Below are 18782 nucleotides of genomic sequence, written 5' to 3' on the forward strand. Positions count from 1 at the left end.
CCAGTCTCCCACGCGGGTGCAGGGGTCCTGGCACTCGGGCCCTCCTACACTGCTCTCCCAGGCACACAAGCAGGGAGCTGAACTGGAAGTGAGGCAGCCAGGTCTTGAACCAGCACCTACATGGGATGCTGGCATTGCAGGCGGAAGCTTAACTTGGTATGCACAATGCTGGCCCCTAAAGCATCATTTTCATTCATTTTTTTTTAAAGATTTTTATTTATGGCCGGCGCCGTGGCTCAGTAGGCTAATCCTCCACCTTGTGGCGCCGGCACACCGGGTTCTAGTCCCGGTTGGGGCAACGGATTCTGTCCTGGTTGCCCCTCTTCCAGGCTAGCTCTCTGCTGTGGCCCAGGAGTGCAGTGGAGGATGGCCCAAGTGCTTGGGCCCTGCATCCCATGGGAGACCAGGATAAGCACCTGGCTCCTGCCTTCGGATAGGCGTGGTGCGCCAGCCGCAGAGCGCCGGCCATGGCGGCCATTGGAGGGTGAACCAATGGCAAAAGGAAGACCTTTCTCTCTGTCTCTCTCTCTCACTGTCCACTCTGCCTATCAAAAAAAAAAATTTTTATTTGTTTATTTGACAGAATTACAGAGAGAGAGAGAGAGAGAGAGAGAGAAAGCACACCGCGCTGATCCGAAGCCAGGAGCCAGGTGCTTCTCCTGGTCTCCCATGGGGTGCAGGGCCCAAGCACCTGGGCCATCCTCCACTGCACTCCCGGGCCACAGCAGAGAGCTGGCCTGGAAGAGGGGCAACCGGACAGAATCCAGCGCCCACATGGGATGCCGGCGCCACAGGCAGAGGATTAACCCAGGGCGCCACGGCGCCAGCCCTTCATTTTCATTCTTGAACTCGTGGCAGGTGTTCACACGTTGACTGAGCTGCTGCCTGGACGCCTGCATCCCCGGTCAGGGTGCCTGGTTTGAGTCCCAGCTCTGCTTCTGGCCCCGCGCCCTGCTGCTGCACACCCCGGGAGGCACGCAGGAGGCCAGGCTGGCGTTCCTGCCTCCTGGCTTTACCTGGCACAGCCACCGCTGTTGCAGGCAGGTGGGGAGTGAGCCAGTGAGGGAAGATCTGTCTCTCTGCCTTTTAAATAAAAGAAAATAAGTAAATAAATTGGTTTTCGGTATTCCTGAAATGGTTGGTTTAAAATGGCCAGAGCGTCCGTGCTCTTCCTCCACCAGCCTTAACATGGGTGGAGGTTGGCGTCTGCCGTGTTTCCCGTTCACGAATCACTGTCTGCGCTGTTTGGACCGCTCACACTGGGCCGGGAAACTGTTCCCTGCGAGCTCCTACTTTGAACTCTGGCTCACCCACAGCAGACCGCATCGTTCTGATTAGTCATGCAGTAAACTTTTTTGAAGCAACAAGCGTCTTTGAAATTCACGCTGGACGTGGAAACTGTTTGTGGTGTTTTTAGTCATCCTGCTTCTCTAACACAAGATGCCGAGTCAGAGGCCTCAGAGGCGCAGCGCGTGCGGAGTCCCGGCCAGTGCCCGGAGGCCGGTCACCTCGCTGTCCTTAGTCTGCTGCTGCACGGTTTTAGTCTGCACGATTTATTTGAAGGCAGACTGACAGAGCGCGAGAGAGGGGTCTGCCTTCTGCTGGTTCACTCCCCAGTGGCCACGGCGTGCGAGGCTGGGCCAGGCTGAAGCCAGGCACCTGGAACTCCATCCGGGTCTCCCACGTGGTGTCAGGAGCCCCCGCGCCTGGGCCATCTTCCACTGCTTTCCCAGGCCACAGCAGAGAGCTGGATCGGAAGTGGAGCAGCCAGGATTCGAACCCGCTTCCATATGGGATGCCGGCATCGCAGGCTGGCTGCTTTACCCACTACGCCACAGCACTGGCCCCAGAGTGTTGTATTTTATCAAATGCTCTCTCTGCATCTATTGAGATAATCATATGGTTTCATTCTTCAGTTTGTTAATATGATGTTTTACATTGACTTGCAAATGTTGCATCACTGCATACCAGCGATAAGTCCCACTTGGTCCAGGTAAATGATTCGATTGGCTAATATTTAATGATTCGATTGGCTAATATTTTGTTGAGAATTTTTGTTTCTATGTTCATCAGGGAAATTGGTCTATAGTTCTCTTTCTCTGTTGTATCTTTTTCAGGTTTAGGAATTAAGGTGATGCTGGCTTCATAGAAGGAGTTTGGGAGGATCCCTCCCTTTCAATTTTTTGAATAGTTCTTTAAATTTCTGGTGGAATTCAGCAGCGAAGCCATTCGGTCCTGGGCTTTTCTTTGCTGGGAAGGATTTTATTTCTGATGAGTTTTTATTTTGGTGTCTATTGTTACATTTCCTTTTTCATCTCTAATTTTATTGATTTGGATCTTCTCCCTCTTTTTTTTTTTTTTTTTTTGTTTGTTTGTTTGTTTGTTAATTGGGTCAGTGGTGTGTCAATTTTACAATTTTATTTACTTTTTTAAAAACCAGCTCTTTATTTTGCTGGCTTTTTGTATTTTATGGTTTCAATTTCATTTATTTCTTCTCTAATTTTAGTTATTTCTTTTTTCCTACTAGTTTTGGGTTTGGTTTGCAGTTTTTTTCTAGGTTCTGGAGATGCATTGATAGCTCACTTACTTGGTTCCTTTCCAATTTCTTGATGTGCCACCAATTGCTATAAACTTTCCTCGTAACACTGCTTTTATTGTATCCCGTAAGTTTTGATATGTTGTATTATTGTCTTCATTCATTTCCAGAAGTTTCTGATTTCTCTTTTGGTTTCTGCAATGACCCAGTGTTCATCCAGGAGCATGTTGTTCAGTCTCCATGTGTTTGCGTATGCTCTAGAGATTCCTGAGTTATTGATTTCCAGCCTCATGCCACTGTGGTCTGAGAAGATGCATGGTATGGTTTTGATTTTTTTGAATTTGCTGAGACTTGCTTTCTGGCTTAGCATGTGGTCTATCCTAGAGAAAGTGCCATGCACTGATGAGAAGAATGTGTATTCTGCAACTGTAGGATGAAAAGTTCTGTGGGTATCCGTTAGGTCCATTTGGTCTGTAGTGCCAATGAACTCTGTTATTTCCCTGCTGTTTTCTGTCTGGTTGATCTGTCCCTTGCTGAAAGTGGGGTATTGAAGTCCTCATTGACCATTGTATTTGAGTCTATGTCTCCCTTTAGATCCATTAACGTTTCTTTAAGTGGCCAGGTGCCCTGTTGAATTGATCCCTTAATCATTACATAGTGCCCTTCTTTGTCTCTTACCAGTTTTTGTGTTAAAGTCTGTGTTGTCTGATATTAGGATGGCTACACCAGCTCTTTTTTTGGTTTCTGTTAGCATGGAATATCTTCTTCCATCCTTTCATTTGCATCTGCATGTATCTTTGTTGGTGAGATGCGTTTCTTGTAGGCAGCAAATAGATGGGTTTTGTTTTTCAATCCATTCTGTCAGGCTGTCTCTTTTAACTGGAGAGTTGAGACCATTTACATTGAAGGTGACTATTGATAAGTAATGACTTGGCCCTGCCATTTTTCCATAAATATTCCTATTGTTTACTTTGGATTTCCTTTGTACTTTTACTGGGGGATTTTCTGCCTTCTCCTTCTTTCATAGTGATGTCCGTGTTTCTGTGTTTCTGTGTAGCACATCATTAAGCATCTTTTGTAAGGCTGGATGAGCGGTGACAAATTCTTTCAATTTCTGTTTGTTATGGAAGGTCTTTATCTCACCCTCATTCATAAATGAGAGCTTTGCAGGGTATAGTATTCTGGGTCAACAGTTTTTTCTCTTAAGACTTGGGATATATCTTGCCATTCCCTCCTAGCCTGTAGGGTTTCTGAGGAGAAGTCAGCTGTGAGACTAATTGGAGATCCTCTGAGAGTAATCTGGCGTTTCTCTCGTGCACATTTTAGAATCTTTTCTTTATGTTTCACTGTGATGAGTTTGACCACACTGTGTTGTGGTGAGGATCTTTTCTGGTCATGTCTATTAGGAGTTCTGTGTGCTTCCTGTACGTGGATGTCCCTTTCTTTCTCCAAATCGGGGAAGTTTTCTGTAATTATCTCACTAAAAGGCCCTCTAATCCCCTCTCTCTTCCCATGCCTTCAGGAGCTCCTAGAACCACGTGTTGGGTCGTTTGATAGTATCCTACAGGTATTCAACACTGTTTTTCGTTTTCTAATTTCTTCTTCATTTTTTTGGTCTGACTGTAAAATTTCCAGATATTTGTCTTTTTTTTTTTTTTTTTTTTTTTTTGGACAGGCAGAGTGGACAGTGAGAAAGAGAGACAGAGAGAAAGGTCTTCCTTTGCCGTTGGTTCACCCTCCAATGGCCGCCGTGGCCGGCGTGCTGCAGCCGGCGCACTGCGCTGATCCGATGGCAGGAGCCAGGTGCTTCTCCTGGTCTCCCATGGGGTGCAGGGCCCAAGCACTTGGGCCATCCTCCACTGCACTCCCGGGCCACAGCAGAGAGCTGGCCTGGAAGAGGAGCAATTGGGACAGAATCTGTTGCCCCGACCGGGACTAGAACCCGGTGTGCCGGCGCCGCGAGGCAGAGGATTAGCCTAGTGAGCCGCGGCGCCGGCCTCAGATATTTGTCTTCTAACTTGAATATTCCTTCTTCTGTCTCACTGAGTCTGTTGGTAAGACTTTCCACTGCATTTTTTATTTGTTGAGTTCTTCATTTCTAATATTTCATTTTGATTTCTCTTTAAAATCTCAACTTTACGTGAAAATTTTGCATTCCTGTCATGTACAGATTTCCTTGGCTCATGAATTTGTTTCTGATTACTTCTAAGTAATCCTGCAGTCCGTTTTTTAAGTTCTGTTTCTGGGATTTCATCAGTCTCTTCATCTTCACATCCTAGCACTGAAGTGTTGTGTTCTTTTGGGGCGTCATGTTGTCTTCCTTTTTCTTGTCTCTGGAATTGCTGTTTATTATTAGGCATTTGTGGGGAGACTCGTTGGTGTTTGTCCCCCTGTGGTGGCTTTTGTCTTTGGACTAAGCCTCTGACTTAGTGGAACGCCCGCTCTTTGAGTGAATGACCAGAGGTGTGCTGGGTGCGGCCAAGGGGCTCTGCTCAGTGCCACAGGGTGAGGGGCGTGTCCGAAGTGACCTCCAAGTCGGATGTGGTGAATCTCTCTTTTTTTTATCGGAGGGGAGGTATGTTCTCTTCTGTCGGCGTATTCTCATGCTAACCTCCTCTCCCCAAAGGAGACCAGTACCTGGGCACCAGCCCCAGTGGGTGCAGTATTCGCCCACGCTGCCACAGGAGCCACACACAGGATCCCACAGCAGTGACCCTCATTAGGGAATCAGGGAGCCCTGAGCGTGGGGAGCCGCCCACAGTGACTGCCCAGAGGCCCGGCCACACCCTGGGTCCTCCCCCGAAGCCACAGTGTTTCCACAGAGCCGGCACACAGGCCTCCCGCAGTCCTGAGCACCCAGCCCCCGTCAGTTCTCCCAGCCAGTCCTCTTGGCTGGGGCTAGGCACACAGACATGAGCTGGCTCGGCTGTTACCTGTGTGCACACTGCCACGCAGCCGCTCTGGGCCAGTGGCAGGACGCTGGTGCCGGATGGTGGGAGAGAGCAACATGCCCCCTTTCGTTCCCTTAGGTTGGCAGGCACGCTGCCCCCACAGGGCTCCACGCTGGACTCAGCCAGGCTCTTCCCGCAGCTGCGCCGCCAGTGGCGTGGGCTGCTGCCGTCTGCTCACGCCTCACTCCAGAGCCAGCGCTGAGGCTCTCGCCCCGCGGTCCTGAGTTGCGGGCGTCCACGCCCTCCACGTAGCTCCACGTGTCCTCTAGTCTGCGTGCAGTGTCCGCTGCCGTCTTCTCCCCAACGCCTCCTGAGACTGCACTCTGCCTAGACCAGAGCAGTCGGCTCCCTCCCAGCCGCGCGGCACCGACCTGCTCCCTGCGTGTGCAGGACTTCTTTATTTATTTGAAAAGCAGAGTGACAGAGAAAGGGGGCGACGGTGAGAGCTGCGACCTGCTGGCTCACTCCCTAAGTGCCCACCCAGCTCAGGCGAAGGCAGGTCCCCCCCGTGGGGGCAGGCGCCCCTACCTGGGCCATCACTGCTGCTGCCAAGCACATTAGCAGGGAGCCGGATCAGAGGCGGAGCAGCTCAGAGCGGCACCTGGGTGTGAGATTTGAGATCTGAAAGTCCACAGGCAGCCTGCCAGCTCCTGCCTCTTGTCTTGATTCTTCACTGCCCTAGATGGAATGGAAACTTCTAGAGCACAAGGATGCCAGTTTTTAAGAAACCTTGTTGTTAAGAAAACGAGTGATAATCCCAGTGCCGTAACATCACCCTCACACGGGTGCAGGTGCTCTGGTGGGCAGTGTTCTCCCCTGGTGGTGTGAACGCACCCGAGAGAGCACCCGCATCCCTTTGTGCCCAGCCCCGCCTGCGCTCGTCTGCTCTCTCTCTGGCCCAGCCTGGCGTGGGCTTTTCCCAGAAACGGGGTTGTGCAACGTGGAGCCTCTGGGGTTGAGCTAAACTTGGCATGATGTTCGCAAGGTTCGCCCGTCTCGCAACACATGCCGTGACCGGGGTGCGCCGTGTGCATTTAGGTTGCGTTCTCATGAGGGTTTCGGTGAGAAGACAGCACAAATGGACTTCCTGGGTCATTCAGGTGTGCAGTGGGCAGGCTCTCTGGCTTTGGGCAAATACCGTCGCCCCATGTCCGTGGGGGATGGGCCCCAGGATTGCCCTCAGATACCCAATCCGCAGCTGCGTCATCCCTCGTGTGACCTGGCGCAGGCTGCGAGGCTGCCCGGCGCGCTCGTAGCCTGGATCAGAGTGCCTGGGCGAAGTCCCAGCCCTGCTTCCAGTCCTGCGCCGGTCAGTTGCTCCCGGGGACGCAGTAGGTGATGGTTCGCTGAGTCTCTGCCGCCCGCGTGGGACACCTGGATGGTGTTCCCAGCCTCGTTTCTTCCCGGCCCAACCCCAGCTGCTGATGTGTGTTTGGGGCGTGAACCAGCAGATGGGAGATGGTCTCCGTCTCTGCCTTTCAAGTAAGACTTTTTAAATGTTAATATCTTTTTTTTTTCAAAAGATTAACGTATTTATTTGAAAGGGAAAGTTACAGAAAGAGAGAGACAGAGGTCCATCCATCCTCTGGTTCACTCCCCAGATGTCTGCGATGGCCAGGGGCTGGGCCAGGCTGAAGCTCGGAGCCCGGAGCCTGTTCTGGGTCTCCCACGTGGGTGCAGGGGCCCAAGCTCTTGGGCCGTCTTGCACTGCCTTCCCAGACACATTAGCAGAGAGCTGGGTTGGAAACGGAGCAGCTGGGTCTCAAACCGGTGCCCATATGGGATGCTAGCGTTGTAGGCAGCGGCTTCAACTGCTGCGCCACTGCACCAGCCCCGCATCTGTTGATCTCTTAACTTTTTTTTCTTTTAAAGAAATACAATAGAGATATCTTCTGTCTGCTGGGTTACTCCCCAAATGACCACAATAGCCAGGGCTGTGCCAGACCCAAGCCAGGAACCAGGAGCTCCATCCAGGTCTCCTGTGGGAGTGGCGGGAGCCCAGGCACTGCCTCCCAGTGTGCACACAGCAGGAAGCGGGAGTCAGAGCAGAGCCAGGACTTGAGCGCGGCTCTGCCTCCGGTGTGGGGTCTCCAGTGCTGCCTGCACTGCTGGGCCAGGCGCCTGCCCTGGACAAGCGTCCTGAGTGTCCCGAGACTTCAGAATCCACAAGGGCCTGCATAGGGCCGAGGGCGGGCTGCGTGTCCCGCCCTCTCACGGCGCCCTGCATAGGGCCGAGGGCGGGCTGCGTGTCCCGCCCTCTCACGGCGCTGCTCAGGTGCCCCGGGAGCCCTGTCCTAGGAGTCGGCTTAGGTTTCCGCCGGTGGAGGAGAGCCCCCGCTCTGTCTGGGCCTGCGTCCCCATGACCATTGTCTGCTGTCCCCACGTGGGCGTGGCAGTTAGTACCACACAGGTGACACAGGAAAGTCAAGGGCGTGGCAGCACCAGGGAGGCCCTGGCCTGGAGCCGGGCCCCGGGGCTTCCTGTTGTGAGTTTGCGGCTGACACTCTGAGCGTGCATCCTGGCTGTGCGTCTCGCGAGTCGTGTGGTCTTCAGCCAGGTGCTGACCCCTCCCGTGTCATCTCTCTCCTCCGGAGCAGAGCCGAGTCCCACCTCGTCAGAGTCTGCAGAGGACAGAAGTGCGGTGTGCGCTGGCTCCCTGGGGACGTCAGCTTGTTTCCAGCTACGTCGTTAGCTGTGTTGTCTGGCTTCCGGGCTCATTGTTCTTGTTTCTGACAGTACGTCATGGCCACCGACTGCTTCCAGCTGGGCTACGCGGAGGACGGACACTGCAAGGGGGACACCAACCCCGGCATTGCGTGCCCCACCAGGCTGCAGTGGGACATCCCGGAGGAGGTGAGTCCAGGGGATCGAGCCGTGGTGGTGTGCCTGTGCTGGGAGACGGAGTCGGCTCTCACAGCTGGGTCTTCCGAGTGTTGTCCCTGGGGCCGGGGATGCGGACTGGGCCACGCTGCTGCCATGGCTCCGGCAGCCTCGGTAACGGACGCTCCTGCCACATAGAAGCACCTGGACAGTACTGGCGCAGTGCCCCTTGCGCTGGGCGGGGCGCGACAGAGAAGTCAGACACCTGCAGCTTAGAGTTGAAATGCGGGAAGTGAAGTTCTGGGGTGAGGACAGCTCACTTCCTGCCGCAGCGCAGCCCCCTCCTCAGGATCCCTCTGGGGAAGAGGGTTCGCGCTGCAAGTCCCAGTGCCAGCTCGTGCCAGCGGCAGCCCGGCGGCCCGCGAGGAAGTTTTCCGGGCAGTGCGGTAGTCCCGCCTCTCTTGCCTGGGTCCGCCTGCTCCTCCTGTGACCCCAGGGCAGGTGTGTGCTCAGATCTGGTCTGCGGAGAGCTAACCTGTGCAGGAGCACTCGCCCTTAGGGCCGGGTAGCGAGCCAGGCTGCGTTTCCTGGAGCAGTTTCAGGTTTACCGTAAGGAGGGGTGCAAGGTACAGAGGCTGCCCGCACCCCTGTTCCCGCAGCCCCCCCCACTGTCAGCGTGCCCTGCGGGAGGGGGAGGGGCTGTGGGAGCCCGCTCTCGGAGGTGAATGCTGCTCCGTCATGCCGTCGCCCCTTTGTTTGGTTTTTAACCGGGATCCCTGGGGTGTTGCCACGGTGAGCTCCAGAAAGCAAAGCCTTTTGGGATCTCACTGGAAACCAGTGGCCACAGAGCCTCTGCTGGTGTCCCCACTGCGCCAGGGCGGGGCTCTGTGCCGGTGACTTCCTGGGGCTTCTGGATGACCTCCCTGGGGGGACCCAGCGCAGGCCTGAGGTTTGCAGGGGCGACTTGGTGGCTGCGGTCGTCTTCCTCTCCCGTCAGTCGCTCCTCCCCCGAGTGACGCCTGTCTCTCCTCTCAGTGTCAAGAGGTGATAGAGACGTCCTTGAGCAGCGCGGCGCTCCTGGCACACGACGTGGACCTCCACTCCTTCCCGTTCGACAGCTTCGGCAAAGGGCTGATCAAGAAGTGCCGGACAAGCCCGGACGCCTTCGTGCAGCTTGCGCTCCAGCTCGCTCACTACAGGGTGAGGCCACGAGCCGGCTCTGGGCAGCGAGCACTCTGGCGGCCCCGCGCACACGCCCAAGGCTGGCTGTCCAGTGGGCGTGGAAGGCCCGACCCCGGGCTCCCACAGCACAGCGCTCCTGGCTCTGTGCGGGCGTGTAGGGCGAACGGGGTCTGCTTTGCCCCGGCGGCTAGGACAGCAGCAGCCCTGAGGGGTGGTGGTCCGGCGTGGCACAGGAGGGGGGGGTCCGGAGCTGGAAGCAGGGTGGGGAGGGACCTCGAGACAGGCCCCTGGCGCTCAGGGCAGATGACGTGACGGCTCTGACCTCTGCCGTCCTCGTCCACAAGTGGGGACACCGCCAGCTTGTCGGGTGCCCTGGCTGGACCCGGGCCCTGTCTCCCCGGAATTCTTCCCGTGTCCTTTCTCTGTGCACTGCCGCTCTGGGCTTGCATGTGACAGCCCTGTCACAGTAGCGGCCTGCGCCTAGGACGTCAGTGAGACTTCCTGTTTCCGGGAACCGAAGTCTGTGTGGCGTTGGCTCAGGATGTGCCCCATTTCTCCACGGGAAGCCTGATTTTGGAACCTCAGTGCTGTGCACCTGTGGCACACGTGGTGTCCCCGTGGCCACAGCTGGGCTGTGCTTGTTTTGTTTTTTGTTTTTTTTTTAAAGATTTATTTATTTATTTGGAAGTCAGAGTTACACAGAGAGAGAAGGAGAGGCAGAGAGAGAGAGAGAGAGAGAGGGAGAGAGGTCTTTCATCTACTGGTTCACTCCCCAATTGGCCACAGTGGCCGAAGCTGCACCGATCTGAAGCCAGGAGCCAGGAGCTTCTTCTGGGTCTCCCACGTGGGTGCAGGGGCCCAAGGACTTGGGTCATCCTCTACTGCTTTCCCAGGCCACAGCAGAGAACTGGATCAGAAGTGGAGCAGCCGGGACTTGAACCAGTGCCCATATGGGATGCCGGCACTGCAGGCAGTGGCTTTACCCGCTATGCCACAGTGCCGGCCCCTTGTTCTGTTGTGTGCCTTCTGCTGCTCTGTGTGGCTCACACCCCTCTTGCTTCAGTCTCTCGCCTGGGAGTGTTCGATCCCATTTCACAGGTGTGGAAAGTGAGGTGCAGAGAGGTGGGGTGAATTGCAGAAGTGCCGAGGTGAAGCACAGAAAATAGGCTCTGCAGACAAGTGAAAGGTGACTTGCATGAACTGTCCAGTAAGCTGGGATGCGTTTAGAATCGGTGGTCACAGCCAAGTCCAGGTTGGAACCAGGAAGGCAGTTCCAGAATCTGCAGCGACACCTGGAAAAGAAAGACTGTTTAACTCGTGCGTGTAGGTGCGTGGACCCCACGTAAATCCCTGACAGCTGGAACCCAGCTTCCTGCAGTCGAACCCCGTGTGTGCCGTCAGACCCCGTGTGTGCCGTCAGACCCCGTGTGTGCCGTCAGACCCTGTGTGTGCTGTCAGACCCCGTGTGTGCCGTCAGACCCCGTGTGTACCATCAGACCCCGTGTGTGCCGTTGGACCCCGTGTGTGCCGTCAGGGCTGGGACGACGGTTCGGTGTCAGGAGAGCAGAGCCCCTAAGTCACACCTCCAGGACAGAGACACACAGCAGGCGTGCAGACGAGCGCCCAGGCACTGGGCTGTTTCCTTACATCGTGAGGACGGGCCACCTGCCGCTGTTAGCAGCTCTGCTTACCGGGGATGTCACTGTAGGGACACGAGGGCACCCCCTGCAGCCCACGGCTTCACGGGGCAGGGGGACAGCCGCGTTCATTCAGGAGACGAACACGCGGACTCGGTCCCGACTGGGCAGCGCACTCGGGCCGGGGCTGCGGGGCAGAGGGTGGAGCCCCAGTTCGCGATGGGTGCACCCCTGTTGGAGCGCCAGTTTGAGTCCCGGCTGCCCCACGTCTGATCCAGCTCCCGGCTGATGGCGTCTGTGAAGGCAGCGGAAGGTGGCCTGGGCCTGGCTCTGGCGGGCATTTGGGGAGTGAACCAGGGGAGGGGCGCTCGCCCTCTCCCTCCCTCCCTCCCTCCCTCCCTCCCTCCCTCCCTCCCTCCCTCCCTCCTTCCCCTTCTCTCTGCTGCTCGCTGCCTTCAATGAAATCTTGAGAGACAAGCATCCATAAGACGACAGGTCCATGCAAGGTGTGTTTGCGCTGCTTGCTTAGCCGCGAAGCAGTGTGAGTCACGTGGAGGAATACTGTGCGGCTGCCGTGCGGTGCCGGTGGTGCGTCGTGGGAGACGTTCAGCCGTAAAGCAGTGTGTGCACGTCAGTGCCTTAGGGGTGGCGTGCAGACGGTGACCGTGGGCCTGCTCTGGCTCTGGTTCTGCACGGCCCTGCAGCTCAAGTCTAAGACTGGGCGGCCTCAGGACGGCGGCCGACAGCCGTGGTGGAGCCTGTGGGGAGGCCAGGAGGGGACGTGACTTGGACAGTTATAGCGACCCTGTGTGGAGAAGCACTTTCCGAGGGCATGCCCCCACCCGGGACCTCAGCCCCTCGCCCTGGGCCTGCCTCCCAGACGCCGGCGTGTTCGTCTCTGACACGGGGTTCACAGTCCTGTGGGAGGCACAGGAGGCTCCCTCTGTGGACGGACGGACGGCACAGCAGGAAACGCACGAGGCGATGTGGCTGTCCGGCTAAAGTGCTCCTGTCGCCATCCTGACCCCAGCGCAGGCCGTTGGTGCAGGGGTTGGTGGTGAGCTCCAGGCACCCTCCTGTCTGAGAGCCCGGGCTGGGCCAGGCCTAAGCCAGGAGCACAGAACTCGGTCCAGGTCCCCACACGTGCGGGAGCAGAGCTGTGCCGCTTGAGCCGTCATCATCTGTCGCCTTCCCGGGCGCAAGATAGCAGGAGCTGGATTGGAAAGCAGAGAGCAGACACTCCCACTAGTGTGCGTGTGTGCCGAGTGACCTCTTGGCTGCCACGCCACGTGCCGGCCTCGCTTTTTCTCGTAAGCTGGGAGAGGCCACGCTAATGGTGGGAGGCGTCCCGTGATCGGTAAAAACTGGAACGCACGGTTTGTTATCCTGAGCCGGGTTAAGAACAGCCTGTGGTCGAGTGCGCTGACCGTTACAGGCCCGGCAGTGGCGCGGTGAGCCCGTGTCGTGCCGCCTTGTCACGGTGGCCGCAGTGTCACCAGGCAGGAGGAACTTTTCAGCGCGATGGTCTCTGAGGTCCGCCGCGGGCCGAGAGGTCACCGTGCAAGCAGGACTGCCCCCAGGGAGAGAGTTTGCTCCTGGGGACAGGGCTGCGACCCGTCCTCCTGACAGGGTAGTGACAGCGATTCGAGCTGGGTCGGCCAGGTGCTGACCCCACCCAGCCTGTCTGGACGCAGATGTTACCCCGTGTGCTGCCCCGTGACAGCCGTGGGTCAGAACGGACGACAACAAAAGCCCACGGTGCAGTTCCCAGCCCCTCGCCAGCCCAGCCAGTCACCCTCTGCCTCAGCCCTCGTCCGCCTGCCTGGCCCTGTACTGACGTCCTCTTCCTTCCCCAGGACATGGGCAAGTTCTGCCTCACCTACGAGGCCTCCATGACCCGGCTCTTCCGGGAGGGGAGGACGGAGACCGTGCGCTCCTGCACCACCGAGTCCTGCAACTTCGTGCTGGCCATGGCGGACCCCGCCCAGACGGTAACACACAGGCCTCCCTGCCTCTCCTGAGGGCTGTGGGGGAGCGGTGCGGCCCCTGTGCCTTCATCATGACCTCTCCTCCCCCCGCATCAACTTCCCTCCACCCTTTAGGTGAACAGCATGGACAGGACAGATGTCAGTGTAACAGACAGGGACATGGCACACAGAGCAGTGTTTTTTTTTGTTGTTGTTTGTTTGTTTGTTTGTTTGTTTTTGACAGAGTGGATAGAGAGAGAGAGACAGAGAGAAAGGTCTTCCTTTGCTGTTGGTTCACCCTCCAATGGCTGCCACGGCCAGTGCGCTGCAGCCGGCGCACCGTGCCTGTCCGAAGGCAGGAGCCAGGTGCTTCTCCTGGTCTCCCATGGGGTGCAGGGCCCAAGCACTTGGGCCATCCTCCACTGCACTCCCTGGCCACAGCAGAGAGCTGGACTGGAAGAGGGGCAACCGGGACAGAATCCAGTGCCCCGACCAGGACTAGAACCCGGGGTGCCGGCGCCGCAGGCGGAGGATTAGCCTAGTGATTCGCAGCGCTGGCGCAGAGCAGTGTTTTGAACTGGGTTTCTGGAAATCAGCTTGTCCTTGCTACAAGTCTTTAAATAGAACCGGACACGACACACGGGACAGAGCGACAGCAGGGAGAGGCTGCAGAGCAGTGGAGCGGTCGGCGTGAGGGTGAGGAAGAGTGGCCCACGCAGCAGCCTTCCTCCTGGCCTCGGCAGGCTGTTGCCACCGCGGGGCCGTGGGTGCCAGGCTCGGGCGAGGGGCTTCTGCACGCTGCCTGTTGAAATCCCAGCGCCAGCCTGTGATGTGTTAGCACCTCCCGTTCATGGAGGAAGAAACAGACTCAGAGGAAGGCCGGCGGACTGCTGGCCACGCCCCTAGTACGTGGCAGAGGTCCGCTCGTGCCTGGGCCCCCGACCCCCCCCCCCCCCGGGCAGGGTCTCTTCCGTGGGGCACTCTGGTCAGGAGAGGCTCCCTGTTCCGCTGGAAGAGGTCAGCAGTGTCGTGGCTGGCGGCTCTGGTGTGGCTTTCCAAAGACAGCCTTGAGGAGCAGGTGGGCACAGGGGCCAGGCGGCCACAGACCGCCCCTGAGGGCACCGCGCACCCTGGTGCGATTCCAGCACTGAGCCCGGAGAACCTGGAGCAGCCACTCAGGGCGGATTTCAGAGGCCCGGAGCCCAGCTCTAGGAGCCTCCTGGGCCAGACCTCTCCGCAGGGGCGGTCACAGCCCAGGGTGACGCGGTCGTGAGCGAGAGGACAGAACTCCGCGTGCAGACTGGGAGCCGGGGCAGCGTGCGCTCTGCCACCCGCTGTGTGACCGTGTGTGTGTCGGGTGAACCGACGTGGGGCCGGCCGGCACACAGCGACCCCGGCGTGCTTCCCCAGAGACCTGCCCCTCTGTGTGGAGACCCCCCCCCTTCCATTGCAGGCGCCAGTCTGGGCAGGGGCAGCCGCCCCCTGTGTGACGTCAGGAGGCCCCAGGTGCCTGCACCCCTGCCGAGCAAGCGCCTGCCCCCTTCCCCGGGAACGTCGGCCACGTGGCCTGGCTGACCGTGCGGGCCCCCTTTGCCGCGCAGGTGGAACAGAGGCTCCGCCTGTTCAGGCTGGCGTCTGAGAAGCACCAGCACCTGTACCGCCTCGCCATGACCGGCGCCGGGATCGACCGGCACCTCTTCTGCCTCTACGTGGTGTCCAAGTACCTCGCGGTCGAGTCCCCGTTCCTGAAGGAGGTGAGGCCGCTTCCCGGGGCGGCTCCCTCGTCCACTGGTGGGCTTAGCATGACTGCAGGCCTGCCGCCTGGCGCCTGGAAACGGGTGTGTGGGCTGCGGGGCGGGACGTGCGTCTGCAGCGCGGGCGCAGCTTGTCGTCAGTCCCTGGAGGTGTCTGCTGGCAGGCTCAGCCCCTGATTCATGGCCGCACCCCAGGCACTTCCCCGCATTGCGCCACCCCGTGTGTCAGAGCCGGAGGCTGGCGTCGCCTCAGGCGCGCGCGGCTGTCCTGCTGCTTCTCCAGCAGTTACCGTGATTCTGCACACTCTGAAGCCGTCAGACATCCGTGACAAGGACTGGATGTCCGTGTTTCCCCCTCATGCTGTTTCAGTTAATAGAATCCCGCATGGTGCGGACGTGAGCTTTAGTTGCCCTGGGGAGCCACATGCTGAGTGCCTCCGTCTGCTGTGACAGCCGTCAGCACCCTTGCGTGTGAAGCCGGCAGCAGGCCAGCAGCCCTGCCTCGCTCCCCAGGGCTCCGCAGGCCCCCAGGAGGCGGGATTCGGACGCGCGTCGCCGGAACGCACCCCCGTTTCTCGCTGCAGGTGTTGGCTGAGCCCTGGAGGTTGTCCACAAGCCAGACCCCGCAGCAGCAGGTGGAGCTCTTCGACTTTGACAAGAACCCGGACCACCTGTCCAGCGGAGGGGGCTTCGGGCCGGTGAGTGCAGCAGGTGTGGGCGGCAGGAGGCGGGACAAGGCCTGCCCCACCCCCACCCTCTGCAGCCCGCCTGGGTTCCGGGCGCCCCGGCTTCCTACATGGGCACGGTTGTCAGGGAATGGGCAGGTTTCATATGCGCGTGCTGAGGGCGGGCTCCCGTCCTCAAGTCGGCTGCTCCCCTGCAGCGCACTCGAGCACTGTGTCCCGTAGGTTGCGGATGACGGCTATGGTGTGTCGTACATTATCGTGGGAGAGAACTTCATCAATTTCCACATTTCCTCCAAGTTCTCCAGCCCCGAGACGGTAAGAGCTGCTCTCCTGAAGAGGAGCTCTTTCTCCCTCTTCCTCCTGGGGCGGGCATCTATGGTCGAGAGAACGTGCCAGTCCAGTTACCTGCTGTTCTGTGCTTACATTGCAAATGCGTGAACTTCAAAGTTCTCACTGCGCAGTTTTAAAGAAACCTGGTTTGACGCAGGTCCCGTCGCTGGGGCCACTGGTTTGCAGTCTGAGTGGGGGCGGGTGGAAGGGGCGCCCAGGGGGCTGGACTCGGAGGCCGCACACGGGCAGGCCCTTGTCAGGACACCTGGGTCCCGTACTGGAGGCCCCAGCTCTGCTCCTGAGCCTCTGGTCCAGCTCCCGGCTTCCACCTGGCCCAGCCCCAGCCGGCGTGGGCATCGGGGGAACGAACTAGCGGATGGGAGCTCCCTCTCTCCCTCTGCCTCGCGAATAAATCCTTTTTTTTTTTTTTTTGAAAACAAAACATGCCCGCATGGTGCAGCGGGGCCGTGTGGATCTCAGGCGCAGTGAGCGCTCCAGGCCCGGCACCCTCATCCTGCCAGGCACTGCCAGGGACGCTGGAGCCGGCAGAACGGGCGCTCCTTTGCCGACAGTGTTGACACAGTGTTTAGCCTCAGGTGGGAACAGTCACGCGTCCAGGGACTGTGACGCTTCCCTAGAACATGGCTAGGATAATGCCGAAGCCACAAGATCAAAGCTTAGAGTTGGCACAAAGACTTTTTTTTTGACAGAGTGGACAGTGAGAGAGAGAGACAGAGAGAAAGGTCTTCCCTTGCCGTTGGTTCACCCTCCAATGGCCGCCGCGGCCGGCGCGCTGCGGCCGGCGCACCACGCTGATCCGAAGGCAGGAGCCAGGAGCCAGGTGCTTCCTCCTGGTCTCCCATGGGGTGCAGGGCCCAAGCACCTGGGCCATCCTCCACTGCACTCCCGGGCCACAGCAGAGAGCTGGCCTGGAAGAGGGGCAACCGGGACAGAATCCGGCGCCCCGACCGGGACTAGAACCCGGTGTGCCGGCGCCACAAGGCGGAGGATTAGCCTAGTGAGCCGCGGCGCCGGCCTCAAAGACGTTTTTAATTGAACTCCTTGTCAGATTCCATGTACAAGGACTTGAAACGCTGGGGGCCCGCGTTTCACGAGTCTCGTTTTCTGTCGCAGGATTCTCACCGCTTTGGGAGGCACGTGAAGCAGGCAATGATGGACATCATCGCCTTGTTCGGGCTCAGGTCCAACTCCAGGAAGTAGCCGAGTCCCTGAGCGGGGAGGCAGCGCGGGCCCTGTGGTACGGCCAAGCGAAACTTAGGTCTCGACCCTGCCCCCGTCCAGGACGGCTCAGTGCTCCTAGAAAACCCCGTCTCCTCCAGAGAGGAGCTGTCGCTTGTTTCCCTAGACGGCAGGCGCCACCGCGTGGCTGCAGCCCTGCTCCCGGGCGTGCGCCCGGACAGGGAGGCGGCAGCCTGTGGCGTCCCGGCACTGCACGCACACTGGACATGGGGACGGCGACCACAGAGGTGACGCGAGCCCGCCACGGCATCCAGGCAGCGGGCACTGCTTTTGTCAAAGGAAAGGGTGTTCAGGTCGCAGGGGGGAGCTCACGCTAACACACGGACGCACGAACCGGACACGCCGCACTCTGGAGCCAGGCGGTTGTCACCAGAGCTGCTGCCTGGTCTGTTCCAGGCTGTGTCCCCCCCAGGCTGCGGCTCTAGTGCCCTTGACCTCGCTCGCTTGTCCTCCAAACGCAGTGCCTTAGAATGAACTGCCCTGCATGGAAGGGCCGCTGGGTGACTTCCCTGGGGAGGCCTCGGGCTGGCATCGGGGGTGGGTCGCTCCCCTCGACTTTGAGTGTGGGTCACTCTGCGAAGCGTTTGCCATGACCTCCCCACGCCTAGAAAGAGCAGAGCCCTCCGGGCCGGCGCTGCTGGGGCCACTGGACGGGCTTCCCGTGCTCCCCGAGCCGCAGGGGGGACAGGCAGGGATGTGATGGCCGCTGAGCTGTCTGGAGAAGCCACTGACGGGTCAATACGACGGTGCTCACGGTCACTGCCTCTCCACACCACGGTCAAGAGGACAAGACGCTGGCCACGAGGCTGGGCCAGGGAAGGGAAACCACACCGTGGCCAGTGGTTCACTTCCTCATCCCACCTGGTCGGAGGGAAGCCCCCTCTCCTTTCCAAGGAGCAGGAGCAGTGGACACAGGGCGCTGGGCCGTGCTGTGGCAGAGCCGCGTGTGGCCGTGACGGGTGCGGGGCGGACGCGGCGCGTCCTCCAGGCACCAGCCCTCCACGAGAGCGTCTGCCTGTGCGCGAGCTGCGCGCCCTGAGTCACCTCCCTGCGGTGCAGGTGCAGCCCCGCGGCCTCCAGGCGCGCAGTATTTCTGTGCCCCTCTGCCAGGGCCGAGCTGTCGGAGCCATTGAAGGAAGACGCTCGCGGGAGAAGGCAGGCAGGCCCGTTGATGTTCGCTGTGTGACGGGAACTGCCTCCTCCCTGGGCGCAGGTCTTGTCCTCCTACCAGCAGGAGCTGAGAAGAGCAGCCCCAGAGGGCAGCTAAGCAGAAGCAGCAGAGCGGGAAGCCCTGATGGGGCGGAGCGGCAGCCATGAGAGCCAGGAGCCCCGTGAAGGAGGCGCCTCCCCGGCCCCGTGTGTCACCCTCGGCCCCGCGTGCACTGGGGTGTAGACGTGCTAGTGCTTCCCTCTCGGTTCTCCGTGTTTCCAGTGTGACGTTCATCTGTGCGGTCGTCCGTGCCGTGTTCTGCTCCGTCAGAGGCAGCAGAACGCGTTCCTGTTGTACAGCTGGAGGGTGTAAGGACGCAGCCGCAGCCTTAACGCAGCCGTGACTGGAATCCGTGGCCTGTACATACCATTTACATCTGAGATGCACAGTGCGGACGTGGGTCACCATTAGTAAAGCAGTCCCGCCCACCACAGCCTTCGTCTGTCTGT

At 58.9% G+C, this 18782-nt stretch overlaps 1 protein-coding gene across 4 annotated transcripts in view; it reads left to right on the top strand.

The window, feature by feature from the left end:
- LOC100350311 (carnitine O-palmitoyltransferase 1, liver isoform) overlaps nucleotides 1-18766 on the top strand; it is a 58299-nt gene extending 39533 nt beyond the window's left edge. For all 4 annotated transcript variants that reach the window (XM_070064757.1, XM_051827878.2, XM_051827876.2 and 1 more), the window contains exons 13-19: nucleotides 8224-8340; nucleotides 9343-9507; nucleotides 12983-13117; nucleotides 14695-14847; nucleotides 15432-15545; nucleotides 15756-15848; nucleotides 16998-18766. In XM_070064757.1, coding sequence (XP_069920858.1) covers nucleotides 8224-8340; nucleotides 9343-9507; nucleotides 12983-13117; nucleotides 14695-14847; nucleotides 15432-15545; nucleotides 15756-15848; nucleotides 16998-17084 — 864 coding nt within the window. In that variant the 3' untranslated portion in view covers nucleotides 17085-18766. The remainder of the gene's footprint in view (nucleotides 1-8223; nucleotides 8341-9342; nucleotides 9508-12982; nucleotides 13118-14694; nucleotides 14848-15431; nucleotides 15546-15755; nucleotides 15849-16997) is intronic.
- The last annotated feature ends 16 nt before the right edge of the window (nucleotides 18767-18782 follow it).

This window comes from Oryctolagus cuniculus, chromosome 1 (assembly GCF_964237555.1).
Source record: "Oryctolagus cuniculus chromosome 1, mOryCun1.1, whole genome shotgun sequence".
Taxonomy (NCBI): domain Eukaryota; kingdom Metazoa; phylum Chordata; class Mammalia; order Lagomorpha; family Leporidae; genus Oryctolagus; species Oryctolagus cuniculus.